General features: G+C 37.6%; 1 protein-coding gene across 1 annotated transcript; it reads right to left on the bottom strand.

Moving 5' to 3' along the window:
- Positions 1 to 815: 815 nt before the first annotated feature.
- Positions 816 to 18,261, bottom strand: LOC127158435 (uncharacterized; the record flags this gene model as incomplete). Its single annotated transcript, XM_051101571.1, has 4 exons — positions 816 to 1,157; positions 2,384 to 2,713; positions 13,787 to 14,152; positions 18,003 to 18,261. Coding segments are annotated over 4 exons (1,297 nt in total), but the record flags the coding sequence as incomplete, so codon positions are not given.
- Between the last annotated feature and the right edge of the window lie 210 nt (positions 18,262 to 18,471).

Here is an 18,471-nt window from a genome sequence, read left to right as displayed (position 1 = left end):
TAGTTATGCGTCAGTCCTTCGTTAATAAAACTCTTGTGCACAAATTACATAAGTGTTGATTCTAATTCTGCCTTGCAAATTAATGTCCCTTTACGATTCCGATTCGAGCTACATGCTCTAATGCAATGGTACTTTAAGAAAGTTATTTCCTGTGGTCAAGAAAATATAATTTCTTAAAGTTGATATAAAAATCATACTGAATGTTCATGGGACAAACAGATTAGTTGATGGAAAATTAGTTCTGCTACAGTTACTACTGGCAGCTGATATAAATAATTGTAATTAATCATAATTAATTGTAATTATTTATATACATTTATATAATGTTCCCAAAAATTAAACTGCAAGACTTAATACAGATATATTCTGACGCATTCAATTTTTTTTTTTTTTTTTTTTTTTTTTTGGGCTGTGACTCGTAGAACGATATTTTGGCAGATTCACTCTGCATTTAAATACAGTTGTCTCTCCTGAAACTTTGCAGTGTATATGTGGCCACTGGTCACAGCATAAAAAAAAATAACTTTTGTGAATAGATTAGATAATGTGTACAGAAAGTGAGCAAAGAGTGCTCCCTTTATAATCAAACTATCAATGACTTCAGCTGCAGTGCGACTGACTACAGTGATCTATGTTGCAAATCATGCTGTACATAGAAACCTTTGATGGTCTTTGCCAAATGCATTGTCTTGAAAAGACTAAAGTTTCTGCTGCATTTAGAAGAGTAAAATAAGTGAAAACGATAAAGTGGATCAGAGACCTATGATATTAAAGGTGGAGTTATTTACTGAGAATCATCACTAAATGATACTCACCAATGACAGTGACACTGAAGCTCCTAATGATGCTGAATCTGCTGCTGCTGATCTTTAGTTTATAAACTCCAGAGTCTGTGGTTCTGGTGTTTGTGATGGTCAGAGATCCAGTCTGGTGATCCAGCTTCAGTCTGTCTCCGAATCTCTCATCACCATCTTTACACTGAACATCTGTGAAAATCCTACTATGATCCTCAGTGATTTTAGCTATAGGAATGTCATTAAAATACCACGTCATCAGATCATTTGGGTTTTTTAACACAAGATCAGGATTTAAAAAAAAAGATTCTCCCTCCTTCACTGACTTTGGCTTCATTTGATCTCGTTCAGCAGCAGGGACTTCTGAAACAAACAACACAAAAGCTGCTAGAGGATCTTTTGCTGAAAACAACAAACTACAAAATATGCAAGAAGTTTAAATGTAAAAGCAATTTTCATGCTCTTTCTTGACATTCAGTCTGACATTATGTGTTTAACCACTCAGAACGCAGATAGAAATGTATAATTCTAAGGCGACAATTTGTTATACTTTTGCTGCCTTGGAATGATAAGGTTCTATCTGCATACTGAGTGGTTTTCAGATATTGACCTTTAAAGTTTTTGCATTCCACATAGCAAAAATTCATACATGAAAATGACAGAGACCCTAAATGTATTCTAAATGTACAATATCAAAACCCTCTGAAATTTTGAAATGGGGATTTTGGGAACAGACCAAATGCAGATAGAACCTTCTAATTCTAAAAAGTCATTTTCCACTTAATTATAAGGTTTTATCTTGCAAAACATTAATTGAAACAACATTTGTTAAGAAATACAAATAGTTTACTTAGAATTTGTTTTAAAACATAAAAAGTTGTAACAATGTGCTGGACAAGTAACTACAGACCGGAGATATCCAAAATGGGGAATGAACTCCAAAATGAGGCGGGGTTTCACCATTGGTTCTGGCTTCAGCCATTTGGTACTGACTTACATTTCAAAATAAAACTTTATAAATTAAACATGTTTCTAGTTCAGTGGTTTTTCAAGTTTTTGTTCTGTCCTGGAGGCACCACTGTTAAACTATTTTGCATGTCTCCCTAGTCTAACTCACCAGATTCTTTTGTACAGAGTTTGTGAGTACATCAAGTTGATTGTGGGTGAAAAAAATGAGTGTGTTTGTGTCATGTTTCTGTCAATCAACGAGGAAGCCAGTTGACCTATTTTGGAGCTCCCACCCCCATTTGGAGATCTCCAGGCTGCAGTTATACTCTTCCCACACTGAAAGCAATATTTTTTGAAAAGGGACCACTAAGTTGTTCTTGAGGGGCGTTTAGTTAAGGCAAGATTACACCAAAGATGTATGAGCTGAAACTTGCAAAAAAAAAACTTGCTAAAACTTCCCGTTTATTTGGTTATTCTATAACCTTTTCACTTATTTTTTCCTCTGTCCCAAGCATGTTGCAGACTTCAAAATAAAGATTTGTTTATATTTACAAAATACATTTAAGTTGGTCAGCAGCAAAAGATATAACTAAACACATTAAATGATGTGATTTAAAGACAAACAAGACATAATGACTCACCATGAACAGCAACACCAAATTCCTGAAGTGAGCTGTGTCTGCTGCTGTGGATGATCTTTAGTGAATAGAGTCCAGTGTCTGTGGTTCTGGTGTTTGTGATGGTCAGAGATCCAGTCTGATGATCCAGCTTCAGTCTGTCTCTGAATCTCTCCTTACACTGAACATCTGTACAGATCTTACTGAGATCTCTATTGATTTCAGCAATGATATTTTCATTAAAATACCATCTAATCTCTTTATTTTGTTTTGTTTCAACATCATTGTTTAGAGTCACTGAATCTCCCTCCATCACAAACACTGACAGTCCTTCTGAACCAACACCAAAAACACCTGAAGAAGATTAAATAAACAGTTATTATATAATAATCACTGATTTACACTAATAGTGCTTCTGGGTGGTATGACCAAAAATGTGTATCATGTTTTTTTTTTTTGTTTTTCAGATGGTGTAACAGCTGGACCAATTAATCAGAAATTCTATTATTTGTTATATTTAACAAATAATCCATAACACTCAACACCCAACAAGCAAACCATGAGGATCTATGGAATCCTCCCCCAAACTGCTGACCCCCGAATGTGGCACCAGGCCACTGGTTACTATTTCAGCAAAGATAAGATGGTTTTTGCAACCCAAAGAAATTTAGAGAGAGTTGTAACTCTCACCTAATTCACTTTGAAACGGACACATAAGTACTTCTCTCAATTAATTTTTATACAAACCTTCCTATAAATGAGCATGCATATCCTCCGGACACTGTGTGTATTGTTACTGTTCTGTGTGTTGGCTTTTGTACCGTATACGGTTTTATGTTTTGCTTAAGATACATTAATGCAACTCTATTGGTATTGTGCTCGATATTATATTAACCCTGGTTTAGTCCACAAACCATTGTTGCATACCGCCTCTTTACAACATGTATTGTCACGGCTCAAAATTGCAACCGTTTTGACCGAATGTGCTCCTGAAATTTTAACTGTGTGACCACAAAATATATTTGGGAGCATTTGTTTGTGCAAGTGCAAATTACTGTTGTGGTTCAACTCATTTTCATTTACAATTACAGTTGGGTTTCAGCACTACACACTTGAACCCCTAAAAATATGACGTGAGAGAGATTAAATGAAATGTGCTATACACACACTTATTTATGAAGGGGGTGAGCTTTAACACAACACTGGGTGATGTAGCAGCAGTGGTTTATCCCCGTAAATGTTAAAAATGTTGTGTATTCTTGAAGAGTATGTGTCACCTACAAACATGGATGAAGCAGTGGTAAGTGCAAACAGATGGGATCTTCATAACAGATTGAGAAATCACAGAAGGCAGGATGTAATGATGTCTTAGGAATCTTATCTGACTGTCCTTGCGAAGATGAGTAGAGTGAAGTCCGAAGGGGTGAGCAGAGAAGCAGTCATAAGCACCGAAGCGTCCAATGGAACACAGCATGGGGTCTGGAGCTAGCGTAGGCGATGTGAACGGTAGACCAGACAGTGAAGGACTGAGGGAGAGAGTCTTATATAGGGAGTGGTTGGATTGGATTCAGGTGTGCGTAATTAGAACTCCGGTGATGAGGAACGGGTGGCCGGTGCTACTGGTGAGGTGGCAGGTGGAGGTGGGCTGTGGTGAATGCCTGACACTACCCCCTCCTCCAGGGGCGGCTCCCGATGCCCTAACACGACGCCGAGGATGGCCGCGACTGCAAGGGACAGGGCGATCCAGGTGGCTGCGATGGAATTCCAGCAGTAAGATAGGGTCGAGTACATCCTCTCGGGACAGCCAGGATCGTTCTTCAGGACCATACACCTCCCAGTCGATGAGGTATTCCAGGCTGGTGGGGTGAGGGTGAATGCGGTACCTGGGTGGGAGCTGAAGCTGGAATGTCACATCGTTGATCTGCCTCAGAATTCAGAATGGACCAATGTAGCAGGGACTCAGCTTGTGGCAAGGCAGTCACAGGTGGAGAGCCAGACTTGATCCCCTGGTTGGTATAAGGGTGCTGCCCTCCTTCTGGCATTGGAGAAGCTCTTGTGTTGGCAAACTGCTCGTTGGAGATGGTGTGCTGAGTCCCACACTCTCTCACTCTCTCGAAACCAGTGGTCGACAGCTGGAACATTAGAGGGTTCCTCCATCCAGGGAAACAGCAGAGGCTGATAACAGAGTACGCACTGGAAGGGTGTTAAGCCGGTGGTATCTTGGCGGAGGGAGTTTTGTGCGTACTCGGCCCATGGGAGGAACCTGCTCCAGCTGTGTTGGTCTTCGTGGCAGTACCGGAGGTAACATCTCAGCTCTTGGATCTTTCTCTCAGTCTGGCTATTAGTCTGTGGATGGTAACCGGAGGAGAGGTTAACAGAGACACCAAGTAACTTCAAGAAAACTTTCCAGACATGAGAGATGAATTGAGGGCCCCGGTCCGACACGATCTCCTCCGGGAGACTGAAGTGACGAAATGCATGTTGAAAGAGGTGTTCGGCAGACTCCAGGGCAGTTGGTAATCCTTTCAATTGAATAAATTTTCAGGATTTGGATAATCTGTCGACTATGACCAGAACACAGGTGTTACCTTCTGAATTCGGGAGGTCTGTGACAAAGTCCACTCCAAGGTGGGACCAGGGCCTCTGCGGGATGGGTAGTGGTACCAGCTTTCCTGTACGCAGTTGACGAGGAGAGTTAGACATGGCACAGACTGAGCAGCTTTGGATGTACCTGATGGTATCACGGTGTATACTGGGCCACGAGTTTGAAGGACTGAGAGGGTCCGTCTGCTGCCTGGGTTTACAGAGCCCGGAGATGGGTGAGCTGTGTCCAGAAGGGGTTGACGCTGGGAACGAGGCATGTTGATCTTCCCTTCTGGGCATTCCGGTGGAGCTGACTCCTGGAGGATGCTGGATCTCCCGGTCCACGTCCCAAATGATGGGGCTGACAATCAGGTCTGAAGGTATTATGGGTTCTGATTCAGAGGGTGAATCTAAGGAGAATTGGCGAGAGAGGGTATCAGCCGTAACATTTTTGGATCCAGGACTGTAGGTGATCTTGAAATTGAATTTTGTCAAGATGAGTGCCCAGCGGGCCTGTTGGGGGTTTAAACGTTTGTCTTCTCGTAGATATTGGAGGTTCTTGTGATCAGTGATGATGGTGAATGGATGAGTTGCCCCTTCCAGCCAATGACGCCACTCCTCCAGAGCCAATTTGATGGCCAGCAGTTCCCGCCAGAGACAGCTTACGGGAGAAGGCGGCACAGGGATGGAGGAGAGAAGACTCACCGACCGCCTGAGAGAGCACCGCTCCAACTCTGATGGTGGAAGTGTCGACTTCAACTGTGAAGGGACGTTCGGGATCTGGGTGATGTAATAATGGAGCGGTGCTAAAGATGGTCTTGAGCCGCTGGAAAGCTCTGTGGGCAGTGGGGTTCCATGTGAGATGTTTCGGTTTACCCCTCAGGAGGGAGGTTAACGGAGCCAGGATAAACAGAGGATAGATTCTTCCCTTGGGTAGTTGGGCCCCAGGCAGCAGCTCGATGGCACGGTCTCATGGCCCATGAGGTGGAAGATGGGTGGCTGCTTGCTTACCAAACACATCCTGGAATGCCACATACTCCGTTGGGATTTCTGGAGGGATTTCTGGTTCAGGGCTTTCAACCTGGGTTGAGGACAGATGAATCGGGACGGGTGGTGGTCAAGGAATGTTGGAAAGACACTTCTCATGACAACGATCACTCCAGCGGATGACATCACAGGGGTCCCAGCGGAGTTCTGGGAGATGTTGGTGAAGCCATGGACGTCGCAGGATAATGCTCACGGTGGAATCCTCCAGTACCAGAAACCGAATTTCCTCTGAGTGAAACGGTCCAATTTGCAGGGTGATGTAGGGTGACGAGTGACGGATCCTCCCACGCCCAAGTGGTTTTCCCTGGAAAGTCTTTACTGCATACTCTTGAAAATGGCGTTGGCGTGAGAGATGAAGTTGGTTTGAACATTCCTGTGAGATGAAGATGCCGGAGGAGCCTGAATCAACCAGAGCAGAGACAGATAGCGAATGTTCAGCATTTCGAAGAAGTACAGGAAACAGGGTAAGATGTGTGGATTCAACTTCAGATTGAATAGCGTGGGGGTCTGACTGGACAGTTGCAGATGAGATGACTTTGATTACCACAGTATTGTGGGGGAGAGACTGAAAAAATATTTGACTTAAGTTCACTCATGCATGTTTTGATGTAGAAAAAAAAAATATAATTATACATTTTTCAATACCTCAGATTTGTTAAATGTTCGCCTGTTTTGCCAGTATTTGTGATCAATTGATTACTGTGATAAATGTTTGGGCCATTCTGCCCAGCCCCAACTTTGTTATTTCAAAGATGAAAACTGCACAAATCTCCAGGCGGTAGACATGATGGAGAATCACCCACATATCAAATGGATCTTTTTGGGATGATATCCAGGTGACAGAAATGTTTTAACCGAGTTAATAGAAGTGATTGATATCTATTTATGATATTTCTTGTGGCCTGCAAAAGTCAATAACTGTTATTCTAAACAGTAAATAATGTTTGGGGAGAATAGAGGATTTTTTATGATGGAAAAACTAAGACTGAAAAAAATGGTTAACATAAAGAGAACATAATAATCATGGTAGCAAAATCAGTCATCATGTTGCGAACCAACTTTAAAGGTGCATACCGCCACCTACTGTGATGGAATGTGAAGAGAATGAGCTAAATACTCCTACATCCTATTATATAACCCACTATTCTTAATAAATCTCATGACTGCATTTATTTGTTTTCCTGAATTTGGACCATCATTTAATAAACTGAGTATAGTATATTCCTGGCACCCTACTGCTTGTAATTCTTCCTTAAGATTCCTCCTTTCTTTTTCATATGCCTTACATTCCTTCAAAACGTAACATCGACATTAGGCTGTATTGCACTATATAAACAGAAAGTAACAGTTTGGGAGGCTCCCTACGCACTTTAATGCGATGATGTATGACGTTTTGTGACGTTTCTCTTCTTGTCGTTTTCTTTGTTTTTTATTGGCGTTTCACATTCTTAAATAGAGCTTTACCACCATCTGCTGTAGGAAATGGATCAGAAACTTATCAGGACTCGAGCTTTTAATGTTGCTGCGTGTTCAGCTCCTTCTGACAGCCCTTATATATATATATATATATATATATATATATGTTTATGTATATATATATATATATATATATATATATATATATGTATATATATATATATGTATATATATATATTATATATACACACACACACACATACACACACAGGTGCTGGTCATATAATTAGAATATCTTCAAAAAGTTGATTTATTTCACTAATTCCGTTCAAGAAGTGAAACTTGTATAATGTATACATTCATTCCACACAGACTGATATATTTCAAGTGTTTATTTCTTTTAATTTTGATGACCCCAAACCCCAAATTCAGTATCTCAGAAAATTAGAATATTTCGAAAAGGTTCAGTATTGAAGACACCTGGTGCCACACTCTAATCAGCTAATTAACTCAAAACACCTGCAAAGGCCTTTAAATAGTCTCTCAGTCTAGTTCTGTAGGCTACACAATCATGGGGAAGACTGCTGATTTGACAGTTGTCCAAAAGACGACCATTGACACCTTGCACAAGGAGAACAAGACACAAAAGATCATTGCAAAAGAGGCTGGCTGTTCACAGAGCTCTGTGTCCAAGCACATTAATAGAGAGGCAAAGGGAAGGAAAAGATATGGTAGAAAAAAGCGTACAAGCAATAGGGATAACCGCACCCTGGAGAGAATTGTGAAACAAAACCCATTAAAAAATGTGGGGGAATTTCACAAAGAGTGGACTGCAGCTGGAGTCAGTGCTTCAAGCACCACTACACACAGACGTATACAAGACATGGGTTTCAGCTGTCGCATTCCTTGTGTCAAGCCACTCTTGAACAACAGACAGCGTCAGAAGCGTCTCGCCTGGGCTAAAGACAAAAAGGACTGGACTGCTGCTGAGTGGTCCAAAGTTATGTTCGCTGATGAAAGTAAATTTTGCATTTCCTTTGGAAATCAGTGTCCCAGAGTCTGGAGGAAGAGAGGGGAGGCACATAATCCACGCTGCTGAGGTCCAGTGTAAAGTTTCCACAGTCAGTGATGGTTTGGGGTGCCATGTCATCTGCTGGTGTTGGTCCACTGTGTTTTCTGAGGTCCAAGGTCAACGCAGCTGTATACCAGGACGTTTTAGAGCACTTCATGCTTCCTGCTGCTGACCAACTTTATGGAGATGCAGATTTCATTTTCCAACAGGACTTGGCACCTGCACACAGTGCCAAAGCTACCAGTACCTGGTTTAAGGACCATGGTATCCCTGTTCTTAATTGGCCAGCAAACTCACCTGACCTTAACCCCATAGAAAATCTATTGGGTATTGTGAAGAGGAAGATGTGATATGCCAGACCCAACAATGCAGAAGAGCTGAAGGCCACTATCAGAACAACCTGGGCTCTCATAACACCTGAGCAGTGCCACAGACTGATCGACTCCATGCCACGCCGCATTGCTGCAGTAATTCAGGCAAAAGGAGCCCCAACTAAGTACTGAGTGCTGTACATGCTCATACTTTTCAGGTTCATACTTTTCAGTTGGCCAAGATTTCTAAAAATCCTTTCTTTGTATTGGTCTTAAGTAATATTCTAATTTTCTGAGATACTGAATTTGGGGTTTTCATTAGTTGTCAGTTACAATCATCAAAATGAAAAGAAATAAACACTTGAAATATATCAGTTTGTGTGGAATGAATGTATACATTATACAAGTTTCACTTCTTGAATGGATTTAGTGAAATAAATCAACTTTTTGAAGATATTCTAATTATATGACCAGCACCTGTATTAATATATGTATGTGTATATATATATATATATATATATATATATATATATATTACATACACTATCTAGTTAAAAAAAAGAAGGCGGCGAAAAAAATGTTGAAATATTATGAGGGTGCAGAAATTTGACAGTTTTAATTATTTTTGCTAAAAACTCCACTTGCTAGAGCACAATGCACTAATGAAATCATGATTAATAGACTTTTAATAAAAAATAATGCGCAATCAGTAATAAACTTTTTTTCTTGTGATATTATGGTAATATTGTTCTACAAAATAACTCAATAACTCTATTATATTCTACATAATAATTGGTGCAAGAACATTGTACAGAAAGTAGGCAAAGAGTGCTTCCTTTATAAACAACCTATCAATGACTTCAGCTGCAGTGCGACTGACTACAGTGATCTATGTTGCAAATCATGCTGTGATGGTTTTCGCCAAATGCATTGTCTTGAAAATAGACTAAAGTTTCTGCTGCAGTTAGATGAGTAAAATAAGTGAAGGTAACGTTTTCACTTCTCAAAGTGGATCAGAGACCTATGATATTAAAGGTGGAGTTATTTACTGAGAATCATCACTAAATGATACTCACCAATGACAGTGACACTGAAGCTCCTAATGATGCTGATGCTGCTGCTGCTGATCTTTAGTTTATAAACTCCAGAGTCTGTGGTTCTGGTGTTTGTGATGGTCAGAGATCCAGTCTGATGATCCAGCTTCAGTCTGTCTCTGAATCTCTCATCACCATCTTTACACTGAACATCTGCACAATTCCTACTATGATCCTCAGTGATTTCAGCTATAGGAGTGTCATTAAAATACCACGTCATCAGATCATTTGTTTTTTTTAACACAGGATCAGCATTTAAAAAAAAAGATTCTCCCTCCTTCACTGACTTTGTCTTCATTTGATCTCGTTCAGCAGCAGGGACTTCTGAAACAAACAACACAAAAGCTGCTAGAGGATCGTTTGCTGAAAACAACTACAAAATATGCAAGAAGTTTAAATGTAAAAGCAATTTTCATGCTCCTCCGTGACATTCAGTCTGACATTATGTGTTTAACCACTCAGAACGCAGATAGAACCTAATAATTCCAAGGTGATGATTTGTTATACTGTTGCTGCCTTGGAATTATAAGGTTCTATCTGCATTCTGAGTGGTTTTCAGATATTGACCTTTAAAGTTTTTGCATTCCATATAGCAAAAATTCATACATGAAAATGACAGAGACTCTAAATGTATTCTAAATGTACAATATCAAAACCCTCTCAAATTTTGAAATGGGGATTTTAGGAACAGACCAAATGCAGATAGAACCTTCTAATTCTAAAAAGTCATTTTCCACTTGGAATTATAAGGTTCTATCTTGCAAAACATTAATTGAAACAACATGTTTAAAGAAATACAAATAGTTTACTTATAATTTGTTTAAAAACATAAAAAGGGTTTTGTAATAATGTGCTGGACAAGTAACTGCAGACCGGAGATATCCAAAATGGGGAATGAACTTCAAAAGTCCCAACTTTTTTGGAGCATGTTGCAGACTTCAAAATAAAGATTTTTTTTTTTATATTTACAAAATACAGTTAAGTAGGTCAGCAGCAAAAATATAACTAAACGCATTAAGTGATGTGATTTAAAGACAAACAAGACATAATGACTCACCATGAACAGCAACACCGAAATTCTGAAGTGAGCTGTGTCTGCTGCTGTGGATGATCTTTACTGAATAGAGTCCAGAGTCTGTGGTTCTGGTGTTTGTGATGGTCAGAGATCCAGTCTGATGATCCAGCTTCAGTCTGTCTCTGAATCTCTCATCACCATCTTTACACTGAACATCTGTACAGATCTTACTGAGATCTCTATTGATTTCAGCAATGATATTTTCATTAAAATACCATCTAATTTCTTTATTTTGTTTTGTTTCATCGTCAGGGTTTAGGGTCACTGAATCTCCCTCCATCACAAACACTGACCTTCCTTCTGAACCAATACCAAAAACACCTGAAGAAGATTAAATAAACAGTTATTATATAACAATCATTGATTTACACTATAGTGCTACTGGGTGGTATGACCAAAAATGTGTATCATGTTTTTTTTGTTTTTTTTCTTCAGATGGTGCAACAGCTGGACAAATTAATCAGAAATTCTATTATTTGTTATATTTAACAAATAATCCATAACACTCAACACCCAACAAGCAAACCATGAGGATCTATGGAATCTAACCAAACTGCTGACCCCGAATGTGGCACCAGGCCACTGGTTACTATGGCAGCAAATATAAGATGGTTTTTGCAACCCAAAGAAATTTAGAGAGAGTTGTAACTCTCACCTAATTCACTTTGAAATAGACACATAAGACCCATAAAAATTAGTTCTCAATTAATGTTTATACAAACCTTCCTATAAATGAGCATGCATATCCTCTGGACACTGTGTGTATTGTTACTGTTTTGTGTGTTGGCTTTTGTACTGTATACTGTTTTATGTTTTGCTTAAGATAGAATTATTAATGCAACTCTATTGGTACTGTGCTTCATATTATATTAACCCTGGTTTACTCCACAATCTATTGGTGCATACCACCTCTTTATAACATGTATTGTCACGGCTCAAAATTCCAACCGTTTTGACTGAATACGCTCTTGAAATTTTATCTGTGTGACCTCAAAATATATTTGGGAGCATTTGTTTGTGCAAATGCAAATTACTGTTGTGGTTCAACCCATTTTCATTAACAATTACTCAGTTTTATTCTGAGGCCCAAACAGAGCAAAATATGTAATTTGGCCAAGTTATTATTCAAATGACCAATATGTGATTTCTATAACAGTATGCAATTCAGTAGGCTATGCCTACAAAGATAACTGCAAACATATCATAATTTGATTCAGTTTATACATTTTAAAAATAACCTTAAAAAAAAAAAAATCTCTTGCTAGTAGTTTCGCTCATCTATTAGAGATTTTATAACAAAGCTTTAATCATGTTAATAAAAGAGTCTTTAGAAATTCATGTATTAAATATGATACTGTAGACTTTATATGGGACATTACTTAAGTTTCTTTTTCTTTTTCTTTCTTTTTTGTTTGTTTGTTGTTTGTTTCTCTCAGTGTTCTCTTATGGAGAACATGTTTTTTGAGCATAATGTTTCTTGTCATCAAAAGTAATGAAAATGTTAGAACAGCATTGTCTGTGGTATATTTTCACTGCAAAACTACACAAGAAATGCTGCAAATATTCCTGCAAATGTCCACAATGTCAGTCATTTTAGGCCACAAATATCAGGAACTGGTGGGACTGTACAGTCTGTGATTTTACCTTTGGGTATCATAATCTTACTGTGTGATACTATAGATGACCAATGAATAATTTTAATAAAACTAGAGTTCTAACTCAAACAGTCAGAATATTTACATTTTACTCTAGAAACATTTACAAGTTTTTACAGATGTTACTTTTTTTTTTTTTTTTTTTTTTAAGTGAACATAAATTTACATCTGCATCAACGTTGGGGAATACAAACCTGCTTCATGATTTGAAACAATATCAAAATGAGAAATTAAATTCTCTATTAAGATATTTTAAGGAAAAAAATAAGAGACTGAAAAAATATTTTACTTAAGTTCACTCATGCATGTTTTGATGTAGAAAATCTTATAATTATACATTTTTCAATACTGTACCTCAGATTTGTTAAATGTTCATCTGTTTTGCAAGTGTTTGTGATCAATTGATAACTGTGATCATTTTGGGCCATTCTGCCCAGCCCTAACTTTGTTACTTCAAAGATCAAAACTGCACCAATATCTAGGCAGTAGACATGATGGAGAATCACACATATATAAAATGGATCTTTTTGGGATGATATCCAAGTGACAGAAATATTTTAACCGAGTTAATAGAAGTGATTGATATCTATTTATCATGTTTCTTTTGGCCTGCAAAAAGTCCATAACCCGAAACTGGCATAAAGATGTTATTCTAAACAGTAAATGATGGTTAGGGAGAATAGAGGATTTTTTTTTGTTTGTTTATTTATAATGGGAAAAAAAAAACAGAATGAAAAAAATGGTTAACATAAAGAGAACATAATAATATTCATGGTAGCAAACTCAGTAATCAATGATATGACTGCCTAATCTCAGCATATGCTCTTGTTAGTTGCTTTTCATGGCCAGTTTACTGTATTCTATTTGGATTGTTATAATATATGCAAAGGCAAGCTTATGAGATACTGTGTTTTTAATTATAAAAAAAAAAATAAAAAACCTCACCAGTAAATCATACTAAATTTAATTTGTAGTTTTTATGTTCAAATTTTAAAAGTAACTTTTAAAGAGTTTCAGGAAATTATCTTTACACTCTATACATGTAAATTAGGATACAGGAAAAGAGAGAGAGAGAGAGAGAGAGAGAGAGAGAGAGAATGAATGAGAATATCACTAAACACATTAATGATGTTATTTAAATATACAAGTCTTGCTTTCAAACATAATGACTCACCATGAACAGCAACAATGAAGATCTTCTCAAGGTTGTGAAACCCGAAGCCATCTAGATAATAAAGTCCAGAGTCTGTGGTTCTGAAGTCTCTGATTGTCAGAGATCCGGTCTGATGATCCAGCTTCAGTCTGTCTCTGAATCTCTCATCACGATCTTTACACTGAACATCTGTACAGATACTACTGGGATTTTCATTGTGAAAATAGTCGTAATCAATTACAGCTATGTCACTGCAATTAAAACTCCATGTAATATCTAGAAAATATCTCATCTCTTGTTGGTCTGATGCATCATTAGCGTTTAGAGTGACTGAATCTCCGTCCTTCACAAACACTGGCACTCCAACTACATTAAAAATGAAACGATCTGGAAAGAAAAAAAAAAACAGTTAGAGAAAATATGTTTGGATTCATAATGTAACACATGCAAACAAATAGCAGAAGAATTTAACATTCACTCATCAAACAAACATACATGAGTCTCATGGATGAACTTATACTTAATAAACATCATACAACCCAAGAATACTAACAGATGAATATCACTTATAATAATAGTTCAATATATTGTGCGGTTTTCCATCACAGTACAGTAACAGAATTGTGTATTAGAGAGATTTAAAAAAAAAATGTAATTTAGATTTATGTACACTCAAAAAAAAAAAAAAAAAAAAAAAAAAAAATATATATATATATATATATATATATATATATAGACAGAGGTAACTTAAATTATATTCGATTTTTTTTTTTTTAAATCTCACCCTTTGCCATGTTTATCACTATGTCAGTCATCGGATTGGGCTGTGACTCGTAGAACGATATTTTAGCAGATTCACTCTGCATTTAAATACAGTTGTCTCTCTTGAAACTTTGCAGTGTATATGTGGCCATTGGTCCTTTTTCAGCACAAAAAATAAAACTTTCATTCAAATTGTGAATAGATTAGATAATGTGTACATAAAGTGAGCAAAGAGTGCTCCCTTTATAATCAAACTATCAATGACTTCAGCTGCAGTGCGACTGGCTACAATGATCTATGTTGCAAATCATGCTGTACATAGAAACCTTTGATGGTCTTCGCCAAATGCATTGTCTTGAAAATAGACTAAAGTTTCTGCTGCAGTTAGAAGAGTAAAATAAGTGAAGGTAACGTTTTCACTTCTCAAAGTGGATCAGACACCTATGATATTAAAGGTGGATATATTTACTGAGAATCATCACTAAATGAATCTTCTGCTGCTGATCTTTAGTTTATAAACTCCAGAGTCTGTGATTGTGGTGTTTGTGATGGTCAGAGATCCAGTCTGCTGATCCAGCTTCAGTCTGTCTCTGAATCTCTCATCACCATCTTTACACTGAACATCTGTGCAAATCCTTCTATGATCCTCAGTGATTTCAGCTATAGGAGTGTCATTAAAATACCACGTCATCAGACCATTTGGTTTTTTTAACACAAGATCAGGATTTTAAAAAAAAGATTCTCCCTCCTTCACTGACTTTGGCTTCATCTGATCTCGTTCAGCAGCAGAGACTTCTGAAACAAACAACACAAAAGCTGCTAGAGGATTGTTTGCTGAAAACAACTACAAAATATGCAAGAAGTAGGTAAAAGCAATTTTCATGCTCCTTCGTGACATTCAGTCTGACATTATGTGTTTAACCACTCAGAACGCAGATAGAACCTTATAATTTCAAGGTGATAATTTGTTATACTTTTGCTGCCTTGGAATTATAAGGTTCTATCTGCATACTGAGTGGTTTTCAGATATTGACCTTTAAAGTTTTTGCATTCCATATAGCAAAAAATCCTACATGAAAATGACAGAGACTCTAAATGTATTCTAAATGTACAATATCATACAATATCATATATTTGAAATGGGAATTTTGGGAACAGACCAAATGCAGATAGAACCTTCTAATTCTAAAAAGTCATTTTCCACTTGGAATTATAAGGTTCAAGAAATTATAAGGTTAAAGAAATACAAATAGTTTACTTATAATTTGTTTTAAAAGATAAAAAGGGTGTTGTAACAATGTGCTGGACAAGTAACTGCTTGTGTAGACAGCTAATTTAGCTTGACCCAGGATAAAATATAGTAATTGGCAATCATAACTCCTTCTCTTCACATATTTAATACCCAATACAAAAGTTTCCATAGACAATGTTTCATTAAAACACCCAAAAAGACTTCTTAGTATCATAAATAAAGGATTTACCTAGAACACTCTATAAAAGCATGAAAGATTGTTTCCCTTTTAAAACAAAAAGGACAATCAGAACGCACCTCAGGGTTTAAAACAGAAACAAAAGCATTGACCGCAATTGCACCATGAAGAACTCTCCACTGAATATCTCCTACTCTTTTTGCTAATGGTGGTTTATACAGAACTCTCCATTCAGGTTTAACATCATCATTTAATTCAAGAAACGAACGCCATGGTGTATCTATTTTGTTATTTAAACACTTCTTATTAAAAACCAAACACAGGACTTACCAGCTTTTAAAAAACATCCAATACAATCATCTAGTTTTGGGAGTAAAAAAATACCTGGAAAAGAGTCTTTAGCATTAGGAGCATTTGCCCCTGTACAAAAATCTATTAAAGATTGTTTCTCTTCTGTCGATAGAGCAGATCGCCACTTTGTCAGTAACTGAGCAACCTTACGGGTAGAAAACAATCCAAGATGGGACACTACTTGCTCAGAGTTCATAAGGTTAGGCCCAGCCACCTTCAGCAAGTGACTTAAAGTGTTGGTCTTAGAATTGCAAAGCAGATTACTTAATCCAGGAAAAGTGTGGTCACCAGCAGAGACGTCTAGATGGGCTCTGTGTATTATGGGTTTGTTTAACAATCAGAAGAGAGAGTTCATAGATGGTGTCCTTTGATGATTAACAGACTCCAAATTCTAAATAGGTTGCGATAACAAGTTGTTAAGTTGGCAAAGTCCAGTTTTAGAGTATCCATCAAGAAAAGAGATTTGTCCAACTGAAGACCTCCCAAACTCCTTAAAATAGCACATGCAGTAGCTCTCCAGCAGAAGTCAGTTGAACCCAACAGAAGTCTCTGTATGAATTGCAGACGAAAAGCCGTTGTCCTGCTTTGCAAGTTTACTAACCCCTGTCCACCATCTTCTTTAGACAAAAACAAAATACTCTGTGTAATTTATATAAATGTGCAATTTATATAAATGATCTGGATCGTGATCTATAACGTGAGATGGGCGCCGCCATGTTTGTTCGCACTGCCATTCAGAGAGTCCTGTCAGATTTACAGCACATAAATTCACCAGTTTCTCCCGAAATACATGCAAGTAAGTGGCTGGTGAACTGGGAAAGGAATGGAGTGAATTATATCATTACTTACACTGTGTGTATCTGATATGAATCAAACACGTCGGCAAATTATACTTGAATGGATTGTAATTGCTGCTTCCATAGACATATCCGTGTGTTTTACAAACTCTAAATGTATTGTTTTACTAGTACTTATGTGTATTTAAATGTCTGAAACCTAAAATAAACATTATGTGGTTGAAAACACTGCAAAATTGTGATTATATGACTCAGCACCAGCCAACGCGCGAAAACAAAGTTTGAATTTGGCAGTTGCGTGACGTCACCTTATCGTCACCTTAACATCTAGTTTTTTCTGCTTAAACACCTCATACAATATTGCTCTTTTCTCACATCTCTTGCACCATTTACATTTACAGATGCAATGCTGATTTCACCCATAAAAAAGAAAAAAAAAAAGAAAAGTAACCATAGGAGCGAAGCCATGAATTCTAATAAATTAGCTTTTTTCCGCATCATCACCCATTTCGGTATTGAGTTTTCTCACTATTTTTTTCAACCGGTAAACTTCCTTATTAGTAAACAATCCTTCGGCCATCAAAGACCTTGTTTTCTCAACAAATTGTTTAAGGTCAGGAAAGTATTCATTCACACGTACCCCTCTTCTGTTTTTAGTTGATTTAAGAAACAGTTTGATATCCTCCAAATCATAACTGCGACTCACTCCATCACTCTGAGAAAAAGAGACACCAGAATCTGATTCACTATCACTTTCTGTATCACCCTGATCTACGCCTTCAACAGTGTCCATTTTCTTTACAAATCTCAAATCACAAGTATTGACGCTATTCTTTCGTTTACGAGGTGCTTTAAATAATGTACTCCCTGCCTCTCTGTCAATATTAATATTCTTACATCTCATCTCTATTACAGGTCGCTCATCTCCCTCATTCAATATCAAATTACAGGAGACATTGCTGTCCGAGTTAAAGAAAGTCGGGTCTTTCAGGACATTACTGTCATTTTTTGCTTCTTTCTCAACAGTTCCCCTCTCTACGATCTTTGGCTCAGCTAATTGTGGTTCTTCCGCAACTGATTCTTCTTCTTCTTCTTCTTCTTTGACTGTTTTATGGCGGTTGGCAAACCAGCTGGCTGGTGCATTTACTGCCACCAACTGGACAGGAGTGTGGAGCGTTGATTGGGAGTTAGTGAAAAACAAAACTCAAAAAAAAAATATATATATATATATATTACCTTGATATAAGCCTATATTCTATGGAACAAACCAAACAAATGCTTAAAACACGCTTGTTTATGGCTCGGCGACCCAAACTTGCACTAGCAATCAGAGACGCTCAGACTCGCTCCACAGATGCCCACGCAT

Source organism: Labeo rohita, unplaced genomic scaffold (assembly GCF_022985175.1).
Source record: "Labeo rohita strain BAU-BD-2019 unplaced genomic scaffold, IGBB_LRoh.1.0 scaffold_1502, whole genome shotgun sequence".
NCBI lineage: Eukaryota > Metazoa > Chordata > Actinopteri > Cypriniformes > Cyprinidae > Labeo > Labeo rohita.
Note: the sequence above shows the minus strand (reverse complement) of the source record. Positions and strands in the feature narration are given on the sequence as shown.